This window comes from Labrus bergylta, chromosome 8, assembly GCF_963930695.1.
Source record: "Labrus bergylta chromosome 8, fLabBer1.1, whole genome shotgun sequence".
Lineage (NCBI taxonomy): Eukaryota > Metazoa > Chordata > Actinopteri > Labriformes > Labridae > Labrus > Labrus bergylta.
Window position 1 is genome coordinate 2,252,085 of NC_089202.1, and position 26,902 is coordinate 2,278,986.

The 26,902-nt window shown below is 39.1% G+C and overlaps 1 protein-coding gene across 2 annotated transcripts in view; it reads right to left on the minus strand.

Annotated features, from left to right (window-relative positions):
• Positions 1-17,226: 17,226 nt before the first annotated feature.
• The window catches only part of bckdhb (branched chain keto acid dehydrogenase E1 subunit beta), a 57,893-nt gene continuing 48,217 nt past the window's right edge, over positions 17,227-26,902 (minus strand). The window contains exons 10-11 of one of the 2 annotated variants that reach the window (XM_020635092.3): positions 19,756-19,906; positions 17,227-17,696 (exon numbers count right to left, since the gene is read on the minus strand). In XM_020635092.3, coding sequence (XP_020490748.1) covers positions 19,766-19,906 — 141 coding nt within the window. In that variant the 3' untranslated portion in view covers positions 17,227-17,696; positions 19,756-19,765. Of the gene's footprint in view, positions 17,772-19,755; positions 19,907-26,902 lie in introns of both variants that reach the window. The other variant, XM_065957989.1, reaches the window with a different exon arrangement.

Sequence of the window (26,902 nt, forward strand, 5' to 3'; positions counted from 1 at the left end):
GTTGCTGTCTTTAATTTGTGACCTCACAGATCAAACAGCCTTCCAAGATTCAAGGATGAATTGCAGAACTTACTAAGCAAGTTAATCTGACACAGTGTGTTCCTGCCGGCGGGCTCAGTATACAGATCTAAATGTTTGCTAAAAATTCCCTTCAGTTCCTGATTATTTCCTGGATCTCACCTGAACACTTAATCTGACCGGCTGCCTGGCATCCAGCTCACTGGAATGTGGTGAGAATCAATTAAGGGAAACTTGGAAGAGTTTTACAGCATGGGAGTCACACACACAAATCTATGAGAACGTCAAGGAAAAAAGCTATTACAGTAAATCATATCGTATGTCAAAGCATATTTTCACATTACCCTCTCAGCTGGTGGCAATGATTGAGTTTAGAGAATATCTAGAGCTGTTTTTCATTTCCCTGCTTTAATGAGTGAAATATTTTAGGATATCAGGTTTCGTGAAAACTTTTGGATTATTGCTGAATTCAACATAAATCGTAAGTATTAATGGCCCTGCACATACTGTTATATTTTGAGTGTGTGTGGTCCCTGAATGTGAATGCTGGGAGAGAGAAAATGTCAAAAGTGTGTCCAGATGAAATGTTAGTGGTTCTCTCACTTAAAGAGATACATCATTAAAAACACCTGATAAGCATTAAGTGCAATCTCCTACAATCAAAATAACCTTCACATTTGTGAAAATCCTGTAAACAATGAAATGGAGTTAGAGTATGTATAAAGACAAACTTATCACAGAGATAGACTAAGAACTGGGTTAAAAATGTAGAGCATCGTGGTGCGCTGGTGGCGCAGTGGCAGGGCACGCATCCCATGTGTTGAGACTCTCATCTCAAGCAGTAGGCCCGGGTTCACTTCCACCTGTGGCCCCCTTCCACATGTCATTCCCCACTCTCTCTCCCTGGTTTCCAACTCTATCCACTGTCCTCTCTTTGAATTAAAGGCACAAAAAAAGCCCAAAAATAAATCTTTAAAAAAAAAAAGAAAAATGTAGGGCGGCTCAGCTTTATTAAGACATGTGGTGAACAGGATATGTGGAGATGAGAACCAGCATTCAGCGAGAGTAACCCTGGTGAATTGGTGGATAAAGAGACAAACACAATAAATAACAGGAACAAAGTGAAAGTTAGACGGATGGGACCGGCTGGAGAGGCAAAAGAAAAACAAAAGTCAATGGGTTTAATCTGTGACTCAGAACATGTGCAGATATATTTAGAAGGGACTTTTATTTCAATGAGGAAAATACAAAATAAAGTGGCGCCACTTCAGACAAACCATTTACTGTAAGCTTAAAGGAGACTTTAATGCCTAAAAGACCAAAATGATGATGTACAAAATGTGAAAAAGGTCAAGTCCAGTCAGGTTGACTTCCAGCTTGAGCTGACCCATGTGCTTCACAAATACTGCATGGGCAAATTTAACACTGTCAAATAAATGATGGAAAATAAACTCAATGGCAGACAAATATTGAGGACAAATACTCATAATAATGCAAACAATTGGATGTATCACTACACTGATTTACACAAGTCTTCAGAACAAGTCTTGAGTCAGGAGAAGCTCTTGAGTCAGTAGAAGCTCAACATCTACATAACGGGTTAATTAGATCAAACAGAATCATTACGGCGCTGCAGACTCAGACAAGCGCCGTAATGATTCTTTATTAAAGTGTACCGTATTTTCCGCACTATAAGGCGCACTTAAAAGCCTTTAATTTTCTCAAAAAATGACAGTTGCGCCTTATAATCCGGAGCGCCTTATATATGGATCAATTGGTTAATTGGTTGATCCATACTGGTTGTACACGGCGCTCAGCGACACTGACTCGGATAATGACGAGAGGGAGCCGGGCATGTTGGATGCCGTACTCGCCCAACTGTTCAATTCGGACACTGAAGAAGAAGAATTCGAGGGATTCGTGGACGGGGAATGAACTGAAAACGTGAGCTTTACGTGTTATACGTAACTGAACAATGTTGAGTTATGCACTAACGTTTGAATTAGCGGTATCAGACTGTGTTTCTTTTACGTGTTTACAACTGAACTAGGCTGGGAGATATTGTGAATATGCACATTAACGTTTGAACAACGTTGAGTTATTGTGAATGCACTACGTATAAAACATAGTTTTATACGTATTTATATTTATATATTCACAATATCTCCCAGCCTTGTTCAGTTGTAAACACGTTCTATTCTATGCGCCTTATAATCTGGTGCGCCCTATATATGAAAACAGTTCTAAAATAGGCCATTCATTGAAGGTGCGCCTTATAATCCGGTGCGCCTTATAGTGCGGAAAATACGGTACTATCTTTCAGCCTATCAACATTGCTCCAGTCCTAACCGGGCACTACCATTGTTACCTCTTGTACATACATCATTACAACATACACAGATTTTAGTGTGACGTGGGACATTTGGGATGCTACTCTTTCCTTTTCTTAATGGGTAATTTGATACCACTCTTATTTCTGTATGCCCAATTTATTTAAGTGGATTAAACCACTTAAACCACAGAATCAAAAAATTCTGGTTAGTCTTTAAAATTCACATTCAGAAATGTTAATCTGCTTCTTTTTTTCATTCTTTCAGCAAAGAGAACTTGGAATACTTCACATTGCCTATAATAAAACCAATCAGCTCAAACCGGCCAACATCTCCAGAGGCACTGAACTCATCTTCCCCTGGTGTCTTTCTCAAAGAAAATGCCCTGAAGCTTCATAAAATGTATTTCTGTATTTACAAACAGTGACAGGGCACATCAATGAACATAAACATGTAAATATGCCTGATTGCACCCATAGGCTAATTTCCATTTGTAGTCCCTTGGCAGGTTGGTGGTACACACATTTACATAACCACAAGCCACAAGCAAAAAAAACAAACAACAAGCAATGACAAAACAACAACATAAACGGTACAGTAGTTGACAGAGACATACAAGCATTAAAACGTCTGTGTGTCCTATTGTTCAAAACAAACCAGGAAAAAAGTGACCTTCAGAATCAGAACCAGAATCAGAATCAGATTTATTGTCCAGGTATGTTTACACACACAAGGAATTTAACTTTGGTGAACTGTGCTCTCTTATGTACAGGTCCAACATTAAATATCAACAATAAACATAATAAGAAAAGACTAATATTTACATGACTAAATATGAAACAGTGCAGTGGTGAATAGTGCAAAAGATGATGAAGTAACATGATAAGTAAAATGCAGTTATGTGACAGGTGAGTCAATTAAGATGTCAATTACAGTATTTACATAAATAAGTGTGTGTATATTGATCATTTAAACTGAATAATATCTATATCTATATATATATATATCTATATCTATCTATCTATCTATCTATCTATCTATCTATCTATCTATATATATATATATATATATATATATATATATATATATATATATATATATATATATAGAGTCATTTCACCGTGACAGTTCTGACTCTCTGTGACTGTTTAGCGTTCATCAGAGTGACAGCCTGGGGGAAGAAACTGTTCTTATGGCGGGTTGTTTTTGCATTCAGAGAGTAATTCCCTGCGGTGAGAAGCTGGTTGTACAAACATGCTAAAAGAATGGGAAATGAACTTGAGCTTGTTTCACACTTTTTTAGCCTTCTGACTACTCAAAGCGCTTTTACACCGCATGTCACACCTACACACCATCAGAAGTATAATCCCATTTATACACATACATACACTAACCTTAGGTTTGATAAGTGTCTTGCCCAACGACACATCAGACATGTTGCTGCAGGAGCTAGGGATCGAATCCTCAACCTTCAGGTTGAGAGTCGTCCAATGCTACCAACTGAGCCACAGCCGCCCCTTAAGAAAGGGGACGGTATATGTTATACTGCTGTCTTCTCTTTGATCCAGTACAGAATAGGGTATGATAATTTATTGTTTTTCTTGGTCCTGCAGTGAAAAGAAAAAACCTGGCCTGAGAGTGGTACAGAAGAAAACTCTCTGTGACTGGCATGTTAACATGCTAATGCTAATCTCTTTAAAATGCTTTTTTTACTATTTATCATCCAAGTGTTGAAGAGAAGCATGCAAAAATGTATACAGGTAAAATGTTTCAAAGATTTGAATAGTACAATATGTTAGTGTAATTCTTACAGGCTGGTGAAGCAGAGTAAGTTCAGTGATTGCCCTTGAAGGAACTTTAACATTAAAATAGCAGGTCTGTACTTCATTTCATGTCTATCTTTCCCTTTGGTGGAGTCTTCTCTGGCAAACACGCCAGCATTTCAATACTTTCTTTAATCACTGTAAATATCATTATAATAATAATGATATTTAGTCTTCAGTACAACTGAAGGTTCTCACACCACTAATACAGACTGATATGTGTGTGCGTGTGTGTGTGTGTGTGTGTGCGTGTGCGTGTGCGTGTGCGTGTGCATGCGCGTGCGCGTGCGTGTGCGCGTGCGTGTGCATGTGCATGTGCGTGCGTGCATGCGTGTGTGTGTTAATAACACAGGGTTCATTGCTTTTCCCCCAAATATTTGTCTTGGGTGTATGGCTGGTCAGTGGCTGGGTGTTGGGGTCGTGAGAGAGAGGGTGTGTGTGCAGTCAGCCTTTGAAAAGAAGATCAGAGAGAATTCTGGCCTAATTACCGGCGTGTTTACACCTACACATCTGGGCCTCACTGCCGCCGTCTGCTGAGGGACGGAGAACATGAGAGCACATAATGGGAGCAGGTCAATGCGGACAAATTCATTCAGGCAGCTAAGAAAAAAAAAGAAGAGGTTTAGTGACAGCTGATAAACATTGCGACAGAGAATTTATTTAAAAATAAGAGATTACTTTGAAAAGTGTAATGTTTCAATTTTGAGAAATATTCCAGCTATTTATCTCGGAAATGCCACAGATTTGTTTTGAAAACCTTTCATTCTTGGAGCGGAAGGTGCATGGTCCAAACACTGATTGAATCCATCCCAGTGCAGAGGAAATGTTTAGGAAGTGAGAATATTAACCCCATTTTGGTTCTATCATAACTATATTCTCTGTATGGGGCATGAGTCATAATCGGCGACGTCATAATCGCTGTTATTATGACAAACTTTTATTTACTGGTTTTCTGGTTTTGTTTAATGCACATCTGAAGACACATTTCATAAAACATAAATGAATGTGAAATAATTTCCCAAATGATGTTGCAGAAGAAATGGAGTCCTCTAATGTTTAGTCATGTTTAGTTAGTTAGAATCACAGACTGAAGTGAATATGTTGATGGTTTAATTCAAGTTTGACTTTTTAAGGGTTTCTCAGCAGGGAGCCAAGAAAAATGTCTGCGTCATTGTGTGCGGCGGCACACACACTTCCTGCACAGGCCTGCCTCCATGAAGGACACAAAACCACAAACAGCCATCAGTATTAAGACACAGCTTCCTCTTATCAACACCACCACAGGGAGATGAAAATAGTCTGTTCCCAAAATGCCTCTTACTATTATGCCTTAAATCAGCCATGTCAGGGGGAACAAACACTTGTGTTAATTACAAGCAGCAACAATATTCAACATTTCCGCTAGGATTCATTATTCTTTATGCACGGAAATGCCAAAAACATTTGCTTAAACTAAATCCTTACCAGACATTGTACCACAGCTATTCATAATGTGTGTAAAATACAGCTGCACAACAATCAATGCCGTCAGTGAAAGAAATAAACAATTATTTTTTTCAGCTTTTACAATAAGTGGCTTGTTTTACAGTATCTTAATTCTGACTGGAATGTCATATTGAAAAGATCGGCAGCGAGTCAGTGCCATGAAGACCTCGTCGGCTGCAGGCACCCATTGTTTCCTCCATTGTTCTCCCTGGTGACTTAAATAAAGAGAGTCTCCAAAGCCACACAGCTCTAAATATGTATTTCTGCTGGGCTAATTAGAGGCCGTCTGTCAGGCGGGCACTGAGCCCAGGACGAGGAACAGCTAAATATACCAAAACAAAAACAAACCTTCCAAACGGAAAATTATAAACATTTAGACAGAAAGTCATGGAAAAAATGCAAATACAACTGGAAGAGTGACTTTTTTGTGTGTTTGTTTGAAAGGAGGGGAACACAGCAATAACATGCGTCAGTATAGTTTGGTCACAAGCTTTGAAAATGCAACTGTGTGGCTGTCAGTAATTTTAGAGCTGGGGAGAAAGGTCACACAATCAATGCAAAAAAAGCAATTTAGCAAAATTCGACACAAAAGGAGTTATTCCTGGTACCTCACAGTTGCTACAGTTAGGTGGCTAGTTTCATATTTCAGCCACACTGTAACAATGTGACCCAGCTCCACTTTACATTTGATTTACAAATGTATTAGCATACACATTGAGCAAGCAATACTCAGCAACCTTAGCATTTTATTAACATCAGATTAGTGTTTCTGGTTATCGGATGAATTTCACCATTACATACTCCTCTTCTTTGTCTTTTCTTTCCCCCACCAGCTCCTGGGGGAAATATCTTACCTGTGAGCTGCTAGATGTTCCAATGGCTTGTTGACCTTTTTGCTCTTTGCAGCTAGCGTTAATTAATCCTGACAGTGAGTGACACAAAACAGTGAAATTGAGGATCCTAAATCCAAAAGAGTAACAGAGCAGGTTCGATTCTTTGACTCTTCAAGCCACATACTGAAGTGTCTTTGTGCACAACACTGATCCCAAACTGCTCTTAAATGTGTGCCTTTAGTGTGAGAGCGTGTCCATATTACATACGATCATGATGAGCATATTGGCATAGTATTTATGAATGTGTGTGTACATGCACAAAGAGGTAATCCCTGTGTGGTCGGAGCACTACGGCACTGTAAAAGGGCAGTCTATTATGAAAGACATGAGATCCCTCTGTAGAGCCGGGGGAAACTGCAGACATGTAGATGATAATTATCTGGAGGTTTGTTGCTATGAGCAACACCTTCATATAATACTTAGTCAATAATACATTCAATATAAAACAATTGATTAATGCAGCTTTAGCAGATTTGAGCAACTTACATGGCCTAAAGTAGGGAGGGGGTGAGTTTGAGAAACTGCACAGTGCAAAAGCTTGCATTGGCAATATTTACTTTCCTAGGTGATGGGTTGTTACTTTGGCCACATCATTGTCAGAAAATCAGGAAAAGCAAACAAGGTGACTGAAAATGTTTTCCATATTCAGGCATGTTGATCGGAGACTGATAGCATTGTCAAAGCAGATTTGTTTTCTTACAGAGATTGAGGATGAATAATTGTGAAGGACAGATCGTATTCTGCAATGACAGCGCACACACATATTTTTGATTGCAGACACCGCCAGTCGTTGAAGTGGCAGCCATAACTGTTGCTCAAGGTAGCGTATTTTGTATGTTGGAGTGCGCCAACAGCAGCTTTGACGGGCGAAGGAGGACTTTCTTAGCACAGATGCTAAATGTTGCTTAGCGCTGTGCTCATGGTAGATTTTTGGAATCTCTTTGTAAAAACTGTAATAAAGACTAAGGTCTAGACCTGCTTTTTTTGGAAAGTGTCTTGAGATAATATATGTTCCGAATTGGGCCCTGTACAAAATAAAGGTTGATGATTGATTACCCTTCTTTCTGACCCAATGAAACTAAAGAGATCATATTGCTATGTTTGAGATATTACATAAGAAAATGATGAGGCTAAGTGTGAAATTCCTTTCTGCTGGAGGTATCCCTGCAAACCAGTTCCAGATTGAAATTCATATGACAAGCTTCTGAAGAAAGTTGGCACAGTATGATAAAGACAAAATTTGAAGAGGCATACTAGAATTGGTCTGGAAGTCCTTAAATCTGATTCAACCAAAGGACAAACTAACAAATGCTTCAAGGGAAACTTTTTATATCAGGACAAAAATCAAGTTTGTTACGAAAATAACATGAAGATGACTTTGTAACAAAAAAAGCAGCTATTTTTGGATGTCCCTGCGAAACCCCAAATCCTCCATAAATCCTGGCACCACAGACGGCAAAGGCATGTGCATTTATACTAAAGTCTCCAGTTTTTCTCCTGCAGAATCTTGCTCCTCTCTGTGAGTTGTACCAGAGGGGTAATTACTCGTTAAGTCTTCCAGTGCAATCTTAGCTGTGACACGGGGCAGTCGATTTTCATCAATTTCACCGTCATTTCACCGGCTCCTTTCTCCCCTGCCTCTCTCCTGCTCAGAGAGAAGTGCTCTGACTCAGCCTCCAGGAAGGTGAAATGTTTTACTGTTCACACATTACCCCTTCGCTGACCTCAGATGACTCCGCTCTTCCCTCCCTGCAAAATAGCGTTCCTTGAGATCCTTCAGCACCGCCGCGCAACGGCACATCTGACACATCTGGGAACCAAGAGTGGATTAAGTGCTCTGTGTCTACAAGTGTTTCTGAAAATTGAGAGTGCGTCAAGGGCTGAAGAATGGAAGCCATGCCACAAGCCCCGACTGGCATGTTCAAACCATGGAAATATGTGATAACATAATTTTCATTTGCATAACAGCACATTTCTGAGCTTGAGGGGAAGAGTTTTGTTGACATCAAGCTGTGTTAGGGATTAGTGAAATTGACATTGCAAGCTACTGATTTCTCAACAATTATAACAAAATGTTTGTATTTTTAATATGTTTTTGTAGAGATGAGTGCTTGGTGTTGTTTAAATAACTTAGAGAGTGCAGTAGTAACACAAAGAAAGTTTAAATCCTAATGTCAAACATTCTCCTCTTTTAGACATGTTTGAACTGTTTAACTTTACAATAAGGAATTAATTTGTTTCTCAGAGGAAACTTTTTATCTTCTTCTCCTTATCTACTCTAAGAACAAAAATGATGCAGCTTGTTAATCTGCAAACATAAATCATGGAGATGTAAGTGAAGTCTAAACAGCACTTTGTAGAGCGATATACCAGTAGTTTACATTGGTCCTTTGCAGCGTGAGCTTTCCACAGATGCACATCAAAGTGTTGGATGAAGATGAAGCATATGGGATCCAGTTGGGATCCATTCTTCTATTTATCTTGAACTCTCCGCCGACCAGCTGCTGAGCATAGTCAGCACTTGATGACCACACATGGATGATAGTATACTTAATACTTGAAAAAAAAAGTACTTAAAACCTGGCAGAACTTTACTCACTGACACAACATTCATTTGTTAACCTATAACTCCAGACCCAAACTCCAGCCATGTGCATTAAAGTTCACACACAAAGGGACACTCCCACTCTATCATTTCACTGAGTTCAGATCATCAATCACCCGAGGGAGAAGCTGTGTAAACTTCTTCTCTATATGTTCTGGTTGACACATCATGCATCCAATAAAAATGTGGAAAAAACCAACAGGGAAGGTTTGAAGGAATGAAGGAAAAACTGATTAATACTGAATCGAATATAACGCCACACATAAGTAGTACTTGTTTCTTTAGGTTTGAAGGAATGTGCTCTGAATTTTAGTACCATGTTCCTAATGTAATATCAAACAAAGGCCATTCAAATGATTTTAAAGTTTTTAAATCACAGAAAGGTAGGCAGGGTTGGGCATTTTCTGCAGAAACACTTTTTAAGATTTTGATTGAAATGGTCTTTAGGTCCTGACAGAAATTATGAATTCATGATCTCATGAAATGGAACAAAGAAAATCCATCATCTGTAGCAGCTGTAAGCCTGTAAAAACTTCGACCAATGTCTGCCACGAGGTATCAATCTGATGAACCAATCAGACGCCTCCCTGTCTCCCTGCTCGTTCTCTACCCCTCTCTACGTCACACCAAGCGCGTCACCAATGACAAAGTTTATACTGCGAGTTTGTCCTTGGCTGTTGTGAGTAGTAAAATAGTCACCATGTATTATGATAAAGTTTAGTGTTTACTTACCGCTGAATGAGACATGAGACAACGTAGTTTCTACACAATGCAAACGATGATCTGAGGTGCAACGGCACTCGTGCATGTAAGTGAGGGGGCGTGGCTTTTGAGGGAGCACAGAGGGGAGGGGGTGGGTGTAGACAGAGCACTAAGGGAATGCTACTTTAAAAATCATCCTAGTTTTCTGCCTTTAAGAACAGATTTGTGCGTATGCACTGTTTGTGAATGATGCCCATTGTGAGTTGCCATGTTGAGGACAAAGAAACTTCAGTGTTTAGCCAGCTCTGCTCTTTCTTGATGACTTTTCTCTGCTCAGACTCAAGAGAACTGGAAGGCTTGTGTGTCAATGTTTCCATTATTTAATCAAATAAAAGCAATAGCACTGGGAAATTTAAAACACATTTCAACAAAAGATACTTTGCTTCAGAAATACTTTATACAAGAAGCAAACAGCACATACTTGGTTTCTTTGTGAGCACTGCCCTGAAAGCAACTTCTGGTAACTCATCAAACAGACCCAAAGATCCCAGCTTTTAACCATAACCAAAACTTTTTTCATTGCAATCAAAATTGAAAAAATCTCATCATTAACAAATATGTTCTCTTCTACAACAGAGTCTAAAAGAGTCAACTGTGAGCTGGAGCTTTACAAACATCATGTTTTCTTCACAGTCAGACTTACACAGCTGTTTACCATGAAGGGTGTAAACGTGTGAACCTAACATGCAGAGTGCCCACAATCAGAGCTGGAAATGATTTTGTGGCCACACAGACTAGCAGAGCTTACATCAGGTTAGACTGACCCACAATGTGTCAGTATAAACACCCCCTCAAACTGACAGTAAGGCTTGACCACAAGTGTTTTTATCTCTTCTGCCTTAGCAACCATTTGCTTTCCCCAACATCTCAAATTAAAACAGAGTATTGCATTAATATTTTTTTTAACAGATAAAGCTGATTATAAGCAAGAGAGAAACCTTAATTACAGTCTTACTTGTGTGTGTGAGGTGTGATGGTTTGAGAGCCAGACAGGTAGATTCACATGTGTTTTGTTTTTATACAACAGTCTTGAAGAGGCAGCGGACCAAAGCATGGAAACCCAAACAGTATACACAGTGCATTGGACTCTTTAATCTGATGGCATCAATGAACTAATGTACAGTGCATGCTTAATGATTCTGAGTGTATGTGTGTGTGGGTGTGTGTGTCCTGAGCGCTGACTGTTTGCAGGTAAATGTTTGATAGGGTAATGAAGCTTTGGATAAACGGAACAAAACAGATGGCGTTCTCCATCCGTCCTTTGCGTTTCTAGGCAAATATTGAAGCCTGTGTTTCAAGTTAAAAACACATTACATAAGAGCAATATGTCGGCAATACATTAAAGGTATGGCTCAGGTTTCAAAAGAAAGGCTTTGAATGTTTGGAGAGATTTTAACCCTGCCCCCTGGGGTAGGATTTGTGTGAGTAACCCAACTTAATCTTTTCTATAAAACACAATGTGAAGAATTGACCACAAAACAAGTTACTGAACTCTGAAGCCTCTTTCTTAGTCGAACAAAGGCTTAGTTTCATGTTTCCCCAGCATAAGGAATCAATAAACATTCTGTTTAGCATTAGCATATATTCACTCAGTGTTCCCTGAAGCTCTGAATGAAGTTTTCCCGTTCAGATCTGACCTAGATGTTGGGAAACCAGACATGCTGATCCCTACTCTGGCTTTCAAAAAACGCCCATCAAAGTGGCAGCGGGATTAAAAATGAAGCCTGTGCTGAAGTGTAATAAAGTGCAGTTAATCAACTGTCCACTTAAGAGAGACTCACACACACATCCATTCTCAAATGCCCATTTTGACAGTAGAATTAAACATGTTTACAGCCTAATAGTGCGCTCTTTATTGGCGCACACACAGCCTCAGCTCCACCTTTTTGCCTGTTAGGCTGAGCGTGTGTTAAGTTGAGGAGGACTTTTAACATGCCAATGTTGGGCTTCAGACCCCTCAGGAACCAATGGGTGAAGTCACTGAGACTATGTCCATGTTTTTTACGATGCACCTTCACAGTGGTATTTTAAATTCTTATGGTCATGTACAACTAGTGGAGGTGTAGACATGTTGTCCATCTTTATATATTCAGCCAATGAACCAGAGTCTCTACTCTCAAAATTCGTAATTGCTCGAGGTCAAATGTTAATTTAGAGTAAACAAACTATGCGGACGATGAGCAGAAAGAATTGATGATTTAGGTTGTGTAGAAATATCAGTTTTTTTTCTCACACTAGCTAACCCTCACTACTAACAGCTAGCCCACTGCAAGGGGATATTCACTGAACATGCGCTTACAACACATGAACCTATTCTGAACTGTCTTAAAAACTAACATGTTTTATAACCGGTTTCAGGGTTGGGAATCAGAGGGTCGCTGGTTCAAATCCCAGCACGGACCAAGTCCAGAAATTGGCCTGGTAGCTAGAGAGGTGCCAGTCCACTTCCTGAGCACTGCCGAGGTGCCCTTGAGCAAGGCACCTAACCCCCCCACCAGCTCAGGAGCGCTCGCTGTGGGCAGCCCCCTCACTCTGAGACCTCTCCATTAGTGTGTGTCCATAGGATCCTGTTTGTGCATGTGTGTGTATTTCAGCCTATGTTTGTGTAGCATGTTAACTAGACAGAGTGTAAAAACAAATTTCCCCTCGCGGGATCAATAAAGTATACATTATTATTACACACAAACTGATGAGTAATTTAGCAAGGTTAATTTAGCCATGAGCAACGACAAAGACTTTAACTACTCGGCTTATTGATTCTGTGTGGATGATAAGAACAGAATCAATAAGATGATCAAATAGGCTGGCTCTGTGATCGGCATTACCCCACACTCTTATCCAAAGTAACTTGAGGTTACTTTGGATAAGAGAATGAGGACCAACCTAAAAACTGTTTTGATCTTTGAAGTCAATCCTCTTCATGCTGTTTTTTTTTTTTTTTAAGATTTATTTTTGGGCTTTTTCTGCCTTTAATGGAGAGATAGGACAGTGGATAGAGCTGGAAATCAGCAAGAGAGAGAGAGAAGGGAATGAATTGCATGAAAGGAGCCACAGGTGGGATTTGAACCTGGGCCGCCCACTTGGAGGATCATAGCCTCCATACATGGGGCACTCACACTAACCACTGTGCCACCAGCACCCCTCTTCGCGCTGTTTTTAATGGACTCCGAAGCTCCTCCAATGAGTGACTAGCGTTGAGTGTTCATTGAACGGGTCAGGAGCTCCTTTGTTCCAGCAGCAGTCTGGAACAAAGGCAAATGTTTAATGAACATTTTTAGTTGTGGCTCTGACTCATGGCTGTACATGATGTCTCAATTGGTTTCATTTGTGTTTGTTGTTTATTTACTTGTTGTGTACTGTCGATGATGTTTGTTGTGTGTATGAATTGACCAGTTTGATAACGAGTTTGGGAATGAATAAAGTTTTCTAATCTAATCTAATCTAATGACACTTGTGCGACCAAAATGTCGTTTGAGGTCGAGGACTTTTCTCCTCCAGAGTCTCCTGTCGGCCATGACCACGGCGGGCCACCTGTAAGAAAGCTGACATTTTGATATGGTTATCTCTAATTTGCTGTTATGCCATCCTCGTCTTCTTATCAGTCAAAATGACCACGTATTTCAGGACAAGACCCCTCTCTAATGCTGAGCTGAAATGATCCGATGCCAATGATTTGTCATCATCATTTTCAACTTCAGCCAGGACACACTAACCCAGGGTTTGTATATTATAATTATCCAACAAATTCAAATATCAAATGGCAGTGAGATGAATTCAATGGTAGCAGTCCAATGATTTTTGTAATGACGCTGTAAAACATGCCCCGACAACCATTAAAATTCACAACAGGCCATATTACAGGATGAGCGGTTCTATAATCATCAGTAATTTCTGGTTGTTCACTTTGACATGCACCAGAGAATCCTCGCTCCCCCGCAGCCTCACGATGTGACCTGCCACCCTGGGTTTCTGCGTTTCATGTAAATATAGTGTGTAATGATACACTGTCAGAGCATAGATGCTATTATGGCCTTCCTACCAAGCAGAGGTCATCTTTGCCACCCCGCCCTAAAGAGGGGGCGCCTCACCGCCGTGGTTAAGGCCCTGCTTTCACCCAGACCAAAATGACAGACAGGATTTCATCTTAACATTTCGAGCTGGGTTTGTGGTAGAGAGCGCTGAGAATCCTATTGAAAACTTTACAAGGATTTAGCAGATACTCGATGATTAGTGGAATCATTTCAAATTTATTTTGACTAAATCTAGGCTCTTTTTTTCACTTGATCGCTGATTCTGGGTCCTACGTCCTGCAAAGCGACCAAACATTATGACAGTTCTTACACAAACAAGGTGAGCAGGAGTCAAACACACAATTATGCACGCAGACACGCGTACATTCCAGCATAGAAGACATTAACATATGTCTCCCTTTGAAAGTTCAGATCATTGTAGCCTGTGTATGCTCTGCAGAAAGGGGTCTGGTCGTTATTACAGTGATACACCGCAGTGCACTTCTATCAAAGCCATTCCAAATGCATTTATTTTGACATGCCACAACACACTGTGTGAAGTGGTTTTATTTAGACGCAGAGTGTATCACTTAGATACCTGAAAAACATCAACGGTGCAGTTTTCTTCTACAGCACAGAGAGGCTCTCCAAACACTTTCATATTTGTTTACAAAGTGACATATTGAAAGCATTTTATAGCTCACATTTTGATCTGTATACTTTTAAACATATTTTCTTTTTTTTAAACACCACAAAGACATCGAAAGAAGTACATATGGTTACTGTATCTGATTTTCCAAAAGACTATTACAATCAAAACTATGGACTCTTAGATGTCCGGTTAAAATTCAAGCCATCCTTTGAAGATGTTTTCTCTGTAGTGCAGTAATATACAAATAGAGCCCTGGGGAAAAGATCACTCCGTTTATTGATTTGTCACACTTTGAAGTCATTCTCTCCTTTCTCCTGAACTCCACACTGATGGCTCAAGTTCAGCACTCATCACACAAATGAAAAGCAAAGGCCTGGAGGCGTGGGGGCAATCTGCTCCAGCGGGTCTGCCTTATGCCTCCACTGTAAACGTTTCATTAGCAAGCTGATTATTCTTCCCCTACAGGCTGAAAACTGCATGAGGAGTGAATGACCATAAGGCAGCAATGCTGTACACAATGAGGCCCTGAAATACTGAGCTGTCTCCAAAGAACATACACAAAGAGCTGCAGGCTGGTTTGTGGATTGTCAACCAAACATATTGGAAATAACATGAACACATGAAGCAAATATACAGTTCTATACCATGACTTGTAAACATAAAAAGGACTTTTTTTATTCCATGACAGAGAGAAAAAAAACAGTGTCCACATGTTTGTGTGTTCCTGTACGGTTGAAAAAGTGCAAGAGACCAAAAGAACAACAAAGCAGCAGTTCTGTTTGGTTATATGTACTACGTCTTCACATATTCTTTAAATAAGATGAACAGGCACAAATAGAAAAACAGACTATAGACTGAAGTCTCCGTCAGTACCTGAAGGTTTGTGTCCACATAAAAGTCCAGGGGGAAAATGCTAAAGAGGTTAACTAGTTGTGACAAATAGCTCATAAGCTGATTAATTCAATATCATGAGGATACAAAGAGCACATTTTGAGCTATTTGAGGGGAAATCCAGCTGGAAATACCAATGATTGGTTCTAACATAGTACAGCTATATTCCATTCAGTCAACTTGGAATGTCTCCTGAAGCTTGGAAAAACGTTGCAGTCATGATTGTATAAAAAGAGAAATGCAGCTGCTCCACAGACAGTGAATAATTGAACACTGGATGGAAATCCCAGTGCCCCCAAGGATTTTCTGATTCACAGATTTAACAATCACATAAAACACATTTGGATGCAAGATACATTTGATGTGAATCAATCCTTCAAAATATACAATAGATCAAAAGACAACGTGTGATATGAGAAGGGTTCAAATCATAACCAACCATTCCCCTCAGCTTGTTTTTTTCTAAGCATCTTTAAGCTCATTGTTTTGTTTTTAATTTCCCCTAACTACAATTTTCTTAGTTCACTTTCACCATTACTATTTCCAGAAGAAGCAAGCCAATTTTTTGAAATAAAAGCCTCTGATTATGGGCGCCGGTAGCCTAATGGTTAGTGCGCGCCGCCCCATGTCAGAAGCTAGCTCTCCAAGTGGGCGTCCTGGGTTCGAATCTGATCATTAGCATCTTTCCCGCAATTCCTAAAATAAAAGCATAAAGAGCCACAAAAAAAAAAAAAAAAAAAGAAGCTATTAAAAAAGCCCCAAATGTTAGACAGAGAAAGTGAGAAACTATCCAGGAAATCTCTCTCTTATTGACACATCGTGTAATGGAGTGTGAAACTACAAATTAGTGTTTGTGTTGGTTTGAATCTGCTTAATGTGAAATATTGCAACAGCTTATATTACCTATTACAAAATGTTCAACCCTAACACCTGAAAACAATATTGATGTTTACTTGTTTAGTGCACAAAAGTGGTGAAAATGATAAAAACATTCTGGTCAAAGGGATTCTCATGATAAAATGAAATAAAATGACTGAATGTAAATAAAAAAAACAAGCTTTACAAAGCTTTTAGCCACTTAGCTCATTGTTTAATGCTTTTCTCAAACACTTGTTCAGAACACATATACTGTGGTTGGATTCAATTATATTTTTGGGTATATACCATTTTCATGTTTGTAGAAAGCGATGACGTATTTTGTTGGTGGCAGAAAGTTATTCTTGTGATGTCATTCTGATGAAAAACTTTTCATTTTACCACCTTGAATACAACGACTGTTCATTTATAATCAATCTCTCTAACTCTGTCACCATATTACACTTAAACCTGTGGAGGTTAGCATGTTTGACAAGTTCCCTTTTCATTTTCTCATATTTTTCTAGTGGAGGCATGTCCAGAACAGCCACTTCTGCAGTTTTATTAAGGCAACAGTAACCCTGTTGAAAAGGACACAGGATTCAAACAATAGTCGTGATTGCTTCTATGACTCTTCTCACAAAACAAGTGTGATTGTAAGAGATCGAAAATACAATGTTTTTCGAGGAGAGACAATTTTCTACCTATTAAAATGGAAAAACTCTCATTCAAGCACAAGCTTCCCACAGTGGACATGAAGTAAGATCTCTGGATGTTTGACTGGCAACATTTCTGTAAATGACTTCATGATAACCATGAAGGACAACTTGTTTATGTTTAGCTGCCAAAAGGATACCATGAAATTCTAACAGATCCAACGGAAAGCCAATCACCAAACCATGTGTTTTCACCAATTCTGATTACTTTATTTTCAATAAAAACCACAGATCCATTATATTATTACAATAAGGGTGAGTTTGTGTCAAACTAAATAAAGATTAGAGCAGAGCTGAACACATTCAAAGTAACAGCACAAAGAAGCAGACAGTCGCAAAATTCAACCTACTAATCCCCACAGAACCCCACTCCTATTAAAGAGAAAATAAATCATGTTATGTGAATGCATAAGTAGAGTTCTACCAAACAGAGTGAATCAACGCTGTTTTTGTCTTGCAAAAGAATGAGGTTCTCTGATCCAGAGGTTCTGTAACAGTCCATTCACGGGCAGACTTTGAGGGACATGGCTCTCATCTGGATGCTACTTCCTGATACGATGGTCAACAAAGTGTCTTTTCCTGGCTGCTTCCCACTGATTGGATGAATGTAGAGGAAAAGAAGAGTGTTTGGAGTTCACGGTGACCCGAAGTTGGCCCTGGAAGAGGAGAGAGGTTCAATAAGTAAAACTTGGTGATCCACAGCAGACGGCAGATGAGGAGGAAAAGTCGAGCTGCATGGAGAAAGTTAGAATTAAAGGGAGGTTTTTGGATTAGATTGAATACTTTGTCGATTCTACCTCTACGTCATTATTGAAAGAGCCAACACAATTCTAGATTACAAATTTGTTTTAAAAAATTCTCCATTACAAATTGGAAACCCCACCCAGCACCCTTCGGTGAGGTTTCAAGGGCACCTGAGTGATGTCCCCTACACAGAACAAACTGAGTCTAAATTCTACAGAAGACATTCTAGAGAGGTTTGTCAAACCAAACCTGATTCAGTAAGTGAATCTGTGTCCGTCAGGGCTATGAGACTCAGCAGTGGAGGACTCCAGAGCCCTCGAACCCTGAAAGGCACAGAGCAGACTAGGGCTGGGCGATATGGCCTAAAAATAAAATCACCAATTTTTTTTAAACCACACCTAATTTACGATTTTAATCAATTTTTTTCTCAAACGACCTACGAAACACAGAACAAGAAATTTATCAAATACCATTTGTTTTCATTTCAACAATACTTTACCAAACTTTTCTTTTAATAAAATGTGCCTCTTGTAAACAAAATGAAATATTGTATTTGCATGGCATGCACAATAGCCTATGTATTAATCAAACATTAGGTGCTTGTAAATAATGTCTTTCAAAGTGTTTTTACAAGTTTTTAGTGAAGAACACAAGCCTGTCCACTGCCTGTGGCATGTTACAATTGAGGTTGGCGGGGAATCATGGGAGTTCTCTCTGCTACTCTCTCTCTCTCCCGTTACAAAATTGACTTATTTCTCTGATAACTGTTGGAAATATTTGAGGTAATGTAAATACTCAACAAAGAAATATATAAATAAGTCCAATTTTAATTAATTTCAATATTGTAACGTAAATATTGTAATTAAATTCTTCATATTGTACGTTTAATGTCATATTTTAACATTTAATTCTCTGTGATTGTTAATGGTGTTTTAATGACTTTTAATGGGTTCAATGGGTCTTAAATGTTGAGAACTGGCAGAAACTATACGTGGACAGCCCGCCTAGCATTACATGCTAACACGACATCGCTAGATCACATGCTTCCTATGTTGCAAAAAAAAAAAAAAAAACTCTGTTTCTGATTGGCTAGTACTGTTGGTTATGTTGAGACCGAGAGCTGCGTGATTGGCATATCATTGATAAGTGAACTCCATTCCCTCAAACTTCATAAACTGCATGTACAACAAATTCCCATGCGTAAAAATGTTTTATTTGTATTTTTCCCAACAGCCTCACGCCGGCACAGTTCTGGAAAACTTTACGCCCTGTGTATATTGTTGCTGATGTATTATTTTCATTAGGTTGTTGTTCATTTTGAAAAATATGACAGCACCGTTACTAAAACAGGTTCTATAAAAAATGTTACTCTGGGGTCAGTAACGCATGTCAAATGAACCAAAGCCTAAACATCCTCCTCTAAATCAAGTGTCAAATGTTTGGAATGTATGTTCATCAATTCAAGTCATACAGAAACCAAAACAGAGTTTTCTGTGTAGTTTGAACTTTTTTACAATTTATTTCTTCAAACTCAGTTTTTAGCTTTATGACCAAATGTGTATTTTCTTCTTTTTAGAAGTTAAGCTGTTAACATGTTAGCTAGCAAATAAAACACAGTCTCACTTGGATAGTAGGAATACAGATCAGATATACATAATACAACATCTGAATGGGTCCCTGGAATGTGCAATGTCTGGATGATCATAAACGATATGTCTAGAACAAGATAAGTTAAACATTGTGTGGGGAAATAAAACACTGAATGCAATTACACCGTCTCTCCAAGGATGTATGGGTAATAATTTCTGATGGCACGTCATGGTTTCCTTGACTTCAAATAAACGTTACAGGAAAACATAGAGCAGATTATAGGGCAATTGTTGACAGGTCTTAATATACAATAAGTGTTTGAAAATGACATAATCTCTCTTGAACAAATGTACTTAAAGAGAGCTTTCAGATCTTTCCCACCTGAAGGAATTCAGTACTTCATCATCCTCTTGATCGCGTCAAAGCACTTCCACTTGTCCGGGATGTAGAAAGGCTCAAAGATGTGGGGGAAAGGGGTGTCGTAACCACAGACCCTACTGATGGGAGCCTCCAGGTTAAGGAAACACTCCTCCTGCAAGAGAAAAAAACTTCTCACTATGGGCTGAATACTGTCAGTCCTTAAACATCATTCAATAAGACAAGAGAAACAATTTAACATGTTCAGGCTGCAACAGCTCTTAACCTCAAGTGCCTGATTCTTTCAGTTAAACCTGACAGAAATATTCATAAAGGCTTCATAACAGCTGTTGGATGAAACCACAGTGTTCAGTCAAAACATAGGTTTCATTTATCTCTTTTCGATGCTGAGGCATATCCCAAGACAGAATATATGGCATTGATTTGAAAAACAAGTCAAATGGATATGTTGAATGTTGTCAAACCACTTGATGTCTAAATTTGATTCTAATTGCTGTATTAGATTTATATGATACAAGCTTAAACCATTCATTCAGGCTCCTCAGAGCAGGCAAGTGCAGGCAATTTGGCCAGAGTGCAAAACAAACCATGACTCGTGTCTCTATTTTGGCTCTTGACCTCTTCCCATGGAGACAAAACAGAATGAAGTTGGTCAAAACACTCCAAATGGGACAAACCCCCTGATGAGTTACTGGGACCAGGCACGCAGATTTGCAGGAAGAGACCTGAAGTACCCTCTTTCAGTCTAAACCGACCTGCAAGCAACTCAAGCAATCCAAACAAAAGCATACTACTCCACTTGGAGGAAGTGTCACAGCATCCTGTTTGTGTGTTTGAGGAAGCGCAGTGTGTCATTGGCAAAGACACAGAACAGATTGTCACCTGTTTTCACAGTCCCCTCCATGTTATCCCCAAGTACCAATCCGCCAACTATCTTCAGTGGAGCCATTTTTGAAGACTTTAAGACTTGTGTGTTGTGTTTCACACTAGTCATTTTCTTTTTAAATTATCAGGAGATGAAAGCAGCTTTTGATGCACTGTCTGCTTGAAGAACTGTTAGTAAGAGTTTTCCTGCTGACCGGTCTTGGTTTAAAAACTCAAAATTTTGCAGGGAGGGAAGCTGAGTCTAGAATGACGCAGTTTTAACGAGAGGATGGAATACTATTTAAAATCCTGTCAAGGCTGTTTCTAGGCACAGTAACACTCTGATCCGAATGCTTTCATGCTCTGGTCTTACATTAGCATTATAACATGCTCACAATGACAGTGTTGGCAGGTTACCATTCGCAAATGAGCTAAAACATTAAACTGTGGATCATGGGAAAGTCATTAGCTATCCTTATACAACATACAAGGCAGAGGTGGATAAATAAAATATATAATGATGTAAAACTGTCCAATAGCTTTGAGATGATTCATCTGGATCAATGGTTAACTGACAGATCAATAGATGCTGATGCCTCCAGAGCCATGTTGTGAGCATAAAAAATATGGATTTCTTTCTGAGATGAAGACTTATTAATATATTAGAATGTTAGATGGCTGAAGGGGCTGGTTGTGTCTTGTACTGTACATGTGGTTGCATTAGCTGGGGATCAAACCCCCAATCTCCCAGTTGAGGGATGACCAACTCTACCACTGAGCTGCCCAAATGACCAATAAAACAAACATGCAGAAATGTGTAACACAAAAAGTTACACGTACACATTTCCTGCAAAGGATCATTAATGGGGTAAAAGACAGATGGAAATACAAAGAATTTTTTTAAACGTTCCTTGTCCTTGATGAATATCCCTTCAGTGGAGCAGCAGCTTTAGTTGACAGGATGATACAAACTAAACAGTGTCCTTTTTTGCCAATGATTAACCTAATAAAATGTGGCTCATATCAATCATCAGATTTGGATTTGTCTGAACAAAAACCATGAAAGAGGGGCAAGTTAGGTGTCTCTAAATTTACTGCCATGAGAATGAAAAACAAAGAACAGGGACGAGCTCCACTTACTCTTTTGTACAGGGGTCGGTGCTGCTTGTACTGTTAGAAGCTAGACTTCTGCACTGTGGGATTTGCAGTCTGCTCCACCCAGCTAATGAATAGTGATTAGATCAAATGAATGTACGCTGAACTAAGACAACAAGATTTACAAACATCATTTTCCACTTCACTGCTCTGTTTCTGCCTTCTTTGTGAGACTGAGAAACGACCTCTGAGTGATCCAATGAAACAGGCTGTGGCAAATCCTGACAACATCCACTGTTCAAGCGGTGAGGCAAAAGCCTAATCTTTCCAATACTTTCTCTGTTCATGTGCTGACAGATGTTCATAGCCTTAGGCTTCACACAGTGCATTCAAAGTCGAGTTTTACATTGAAAAAGTATGCATGCAGGGGGGAAAAAAGTCAGCGGTTGTGGATTGCGTAAAGATCTTATCTTATTCAAGGCCTAGAATGAAGACTGTTTATCTTCTGCTTATCGGTTTCTTTGGGTCGAGATCTTCAGAAGTGGATATTAATTAAAAAACTGGTTCTGTACCCACAAGCTCACCAAAACAGTTAGAGTAAATCATGTTTAAAAGATACTTTAAATACATGCTGGCAGAGATTTCTCAAAGGTTACATGTGCTGTCACTCAGCCAAAGTTCATCTAATGATAACAGAAACTTTGGCATGCTGAAGCTGAACAGGAACATACCTGAACAGAGTGGGCCTTGAGCAAGGCTTGCTATGGATGTCATCCTCTTTGAATCAACAGGCAGGTTGGAGGCCCACACAATATTCAAATCATGAGGTTTGGTCTTGTTCCACACATTTGCTTACATGCAGGCTTGACTGCAAATTATTTTTACAGTATTAATTGAAAGCCGGATTTGCTGTGATGAAGTCATTGTCCAAGTGGTTTTTTTTTTAAACAGTGAATATTTCTGCATTTTAACTCTAACAGCTCATACTGATGAAACTGACAATGTGATCATCTGTGTCCATCCAAATTCCAAACCCAAGAGCTCTCACCAAACTACAGACAACCAGTCAGACAGTATGGAGGGAGTTTGCCCTTTTGTCTAGGTCACATCTGTAATCTCCTCTAAATACATTTACTGGAAGTGGGAGCAAAGTACAGTAGTCTGACTGACTGCCACCACAGCTGGACAGAGAATGGCCACACCACTCAGATTTCATTCAAATCAGTGTTTATCTTTTGAGAAGTGCATCATTATATGTAATAAACTTAAATGTCAGAATAAAAATATGTCAAAATGGCAGTAACAAATGCTTGAATCCTGCAGTGGCGCAGGATTTAAAAATACTTCAAAGTGGGAGTTGCAGTGATGATATTGTGACTACGCTCACCAAAATCAGAGTTTGTCAGAAACACCAACAGATTGGGGGTTATGGTAAGACTAGGGTAGGAAAGGGCCTATGTAAATCAGCCAGGCCTTAAAAGCAGCTTGAGTTGACGTGAAAAATGGCTTCAACTACTTAACATCATTCAGGAAGCATTAGAAACATATTAAAGAAAGGTTTAAGTGTAAACCTATGGTAAAGCATCTGTACTCGATTGCCTTGGAAAAGGTCAAGTAATACATATCTGCATCTAGAAAATACCTAGACCTATAAAAGAGCTCAACCGGACCAGCTCAGTGTACATTATCCAAAAATCTACCATTGTACAATAAAACATGCAGAGAGAATAATTTATATCTTATCAATTTTGAGACAAAACCTAAAATGGACCTACTTCAGCAGGAACGGTAAAGCCAGGTAAGGTGTCTCTTCAAACATCAAATCCAGACTCATATTTCTCATCTTTAATATGAAACATCCAGTCAGTCAAAAGACTTTAGTGAGGGAAGTTGACATTTAACTTTAATAATAGACTCACAGAGACTTTGCACAAAGATGAGTTTAGTTGACAAGTTAAGAAATATGTCTTAAGTTACAGAGCAACTAAGAGGAAAGAGCAGCAGTAGAGCACCATTAAATAATCTCCATATAAACACTTAGCCAACATGGTGGTATCTGTATCCAATTCCCCAGTCTTATAAAGACGCCCTCTTGTATAAACACTGTCCTTTGAAGCGAGTTTCATGGACCCCTTGGTGGACATGTGGAGGGACTACCATGACTTTTACAGTAATGTCTGATGCCCCGGGCCTCAGGCCTCATGCTTCTCATTCAGACTAGCCTGAAAGGCAACTTGTAGACTGGTTCTGATTCAAAGGGCAGAAACCATCTGAAGCCAACACCAACCGGCCAGGGTGGAGTCAGTAGTCTTTGAACTTTGTCCCAAATCAGAACCATGACTCAGGGTAATAGGTTGGATGTTGGGAATTAGACAGACATAATGGAAAGCACTACCAGTGGAACTAAAACCACGCAATCCAAGGGCCCCATGGATAAGAACCCTGAGTGATAAAGCTATATAACTCAGTTCAATATATCATTAGGAAGAGATAAACTGCAGCTAAAAACTACAATTAACACTTCAATGCAATCAAATCCTCCTGTAAAACACAGTGGTGATGATTAAAAAACAGTCCAGTTCATTTCTTTTCACAAGATGAGATGAGGAAGTGTGTACTTAATGGTTTCTGTCTGTTGGTGTTAGCAGGTTAAGGAAAGAAAGGGGATACACTATTTCACTCCCTGTATCCATGAGGTCCATGAAAGCATTGTATATAGCAACCTGTTATTCTGCCTGACTCCTATCTAGTAATCAACCGACACTATGCTACAGGACAGCCAATGCCATTAAATGAAATTATAAGGGCTGAAACCAAAGCCTGAAAGAAAACCTGCAAATGCCCACCAAACTCCTCTCAGTTGTATTTTTACACACAACAGAAAACTGAATCCATGAATTCATTTCAATCAATCAATTCAATCAATACATTTTTATTTGTATAGCGTCAACTCATAACAAGTGTTATCTTGAAACACTTTACAAAAAGCAGGTAAAATACCTTACTCTTTGTCTGTTGACTTTACAAAAGAGCAGGTAAAAAGACCTTACTCATTGTTATGTTACAAAGATTTGAATGCAAATGCCTGAGGTGGATAGGTCGTAGTTGAAATCAGTATCTTCAGAGATAATAGACCTGATAGGGAAAAAACATGATCAAGAAATCTGGCGACCTAAAGTTCATTTTACCATAATCCCAGTTTTATGTTGAGGCGGGAAGTTAAGATAATAAAAGAGCCCAAACCCCCCATGAGTATTGACTAATAACCTACGGTATTCATGAGAGAATGTTTTTTTTTTTTGATTCATCTTGGCCACTGCTGGCTTTGGTGTCTGCAGTTTTCCTGAATCAAGTCAGCTACATTCCTCACTATCCAAAATTCATTATGTTCATCCATATGCTTGATATCTTTGTATTTTTCAATGAATGGGGTTAGTTAATAATGATGGGCACTTTATTCTGCCATCAGTGTGTGAATGTGGTGTGAATTGGTGAATGTGACATGTAGTGTAAAAGTGCATTCAGTAGACAAGAGTCAAGAAAAGCACTATACAAGTCCAGGTCCATTTACCAAGTCCATCTACATGAGTTCAACTGTCAGCTTGGATTTCTGCTCTTTCTGTGCTTGTGTAGAAAATGACTTGTCAGAGCAGCAACCCAGAATCTGGGTGCACAGGATGATTTGGACGAGAAGGCGGCACACATTGGGATTTAATCCTTCAATTAATTTACTATCAACACTGATTGATAATCCATATAAACTGTGAGAAGAATTCCCTTTCAGGGGATCTGTAATATGTAACACAGCATTAAACAATGTTACTGTCTCATGTTGTTCAATCTGAGTCTTTGAACAAACAAAACGACTAACCAAACCAGCTTAAGGTTTTCTGTCCAACGAGTGAATCATACTGCTGAGCCTTGTGAAAAATGTAGATCAATGCAATCAGTGAACAGACCAACAACTTACATCACCCGTACACAATGTGAGAACATGGAAACATGAAAATTAAGGGGATGACTCATCAGCCATACAAGCTCTGACTGTCAGGGGGAGAGCAGTCAGGAGAACAGCTTACTGAAAGGAAATAAGGAGAGGATCCATTGATTTCACTGCTTTAGCTGAACAGTTCATGCAGATTAACAAAAACACAGCATAGGGTGGACACTGTTTCGTTTATAATCATAATACCTGCACATTTTGAGGAGGGTGGTACAAAGGGAAGATTTGTTTTGCTGAGTAATGCTCACTGTTTAGAGCCCAGCAGTGAGAAAACACTCAACATACCTAGAATTATCATATCACCATGCAAACATTGATGTAATAAGGGTGATGTGAGGGGGATGACTTTTCATTTACCCATGTCCCACCTAGTTAAGATTTCATCATGAGTTGTCTCTTGTATGTCTTGTTTTCATTGTTGAGGTCTTTTGAATTGCCAGCAGGAAGCAATATTTCATGAAGCATATATAGGAGGTTAGAGCTAACGTATCAACAATCTCAGATGAGTAACATGAACTTACTAAACACTCTGAAGCTGCTGCCTGCTGGGATCTTTCACTAACCTCTTTTTTCTGTAGTTTTCACTGTCAGCTTTGGGCACTGTTTTAAGGCCTATGCTTGTTGTTATTTTGGACATTTGCACCATGGTAGATACTGTTTACTTCGAAGTCACGCTGAAACAATCAGTGGAGCTTTTGATACAAATAGCACTGGAGTCTATAAGATATGTAAATATTGGAAATAATAAATTATTGTGCTTTAGTCAACGATACATCAGGTGTTGTCGGTGATCTCAATTCAAAAATAATTTAAAAAACAGACCCAGATTCAACAAAAATGTGTTTGTATTGTTTACATTATAAAAATTAATAAGTTGTACTTTTTAGATCCCCAACTTTAGAAAATCTATAATAAATAATTTATCATTGGTCTCTTGCTCATCTAGGGACCCCAAAGTGAGTGTCCTCAATCCAAACTATGAAACCATGGTGCCCATTTAAGATCAAGGTGGCTGCAAGGCACAAGAAAAACAGTTTTCATTCATGTTTTTTGTAACTGCTAATCTTATTCTTAGTCTTACCTCCAGTGCAGATTGGAGGAATATCAGATTCCAAGTTGGAGCAGATAGAAAAAGCTCCGGTGATGTTTGGGGGATGTGAAGAGGAAGTGTATTGTTTACATGGAGTC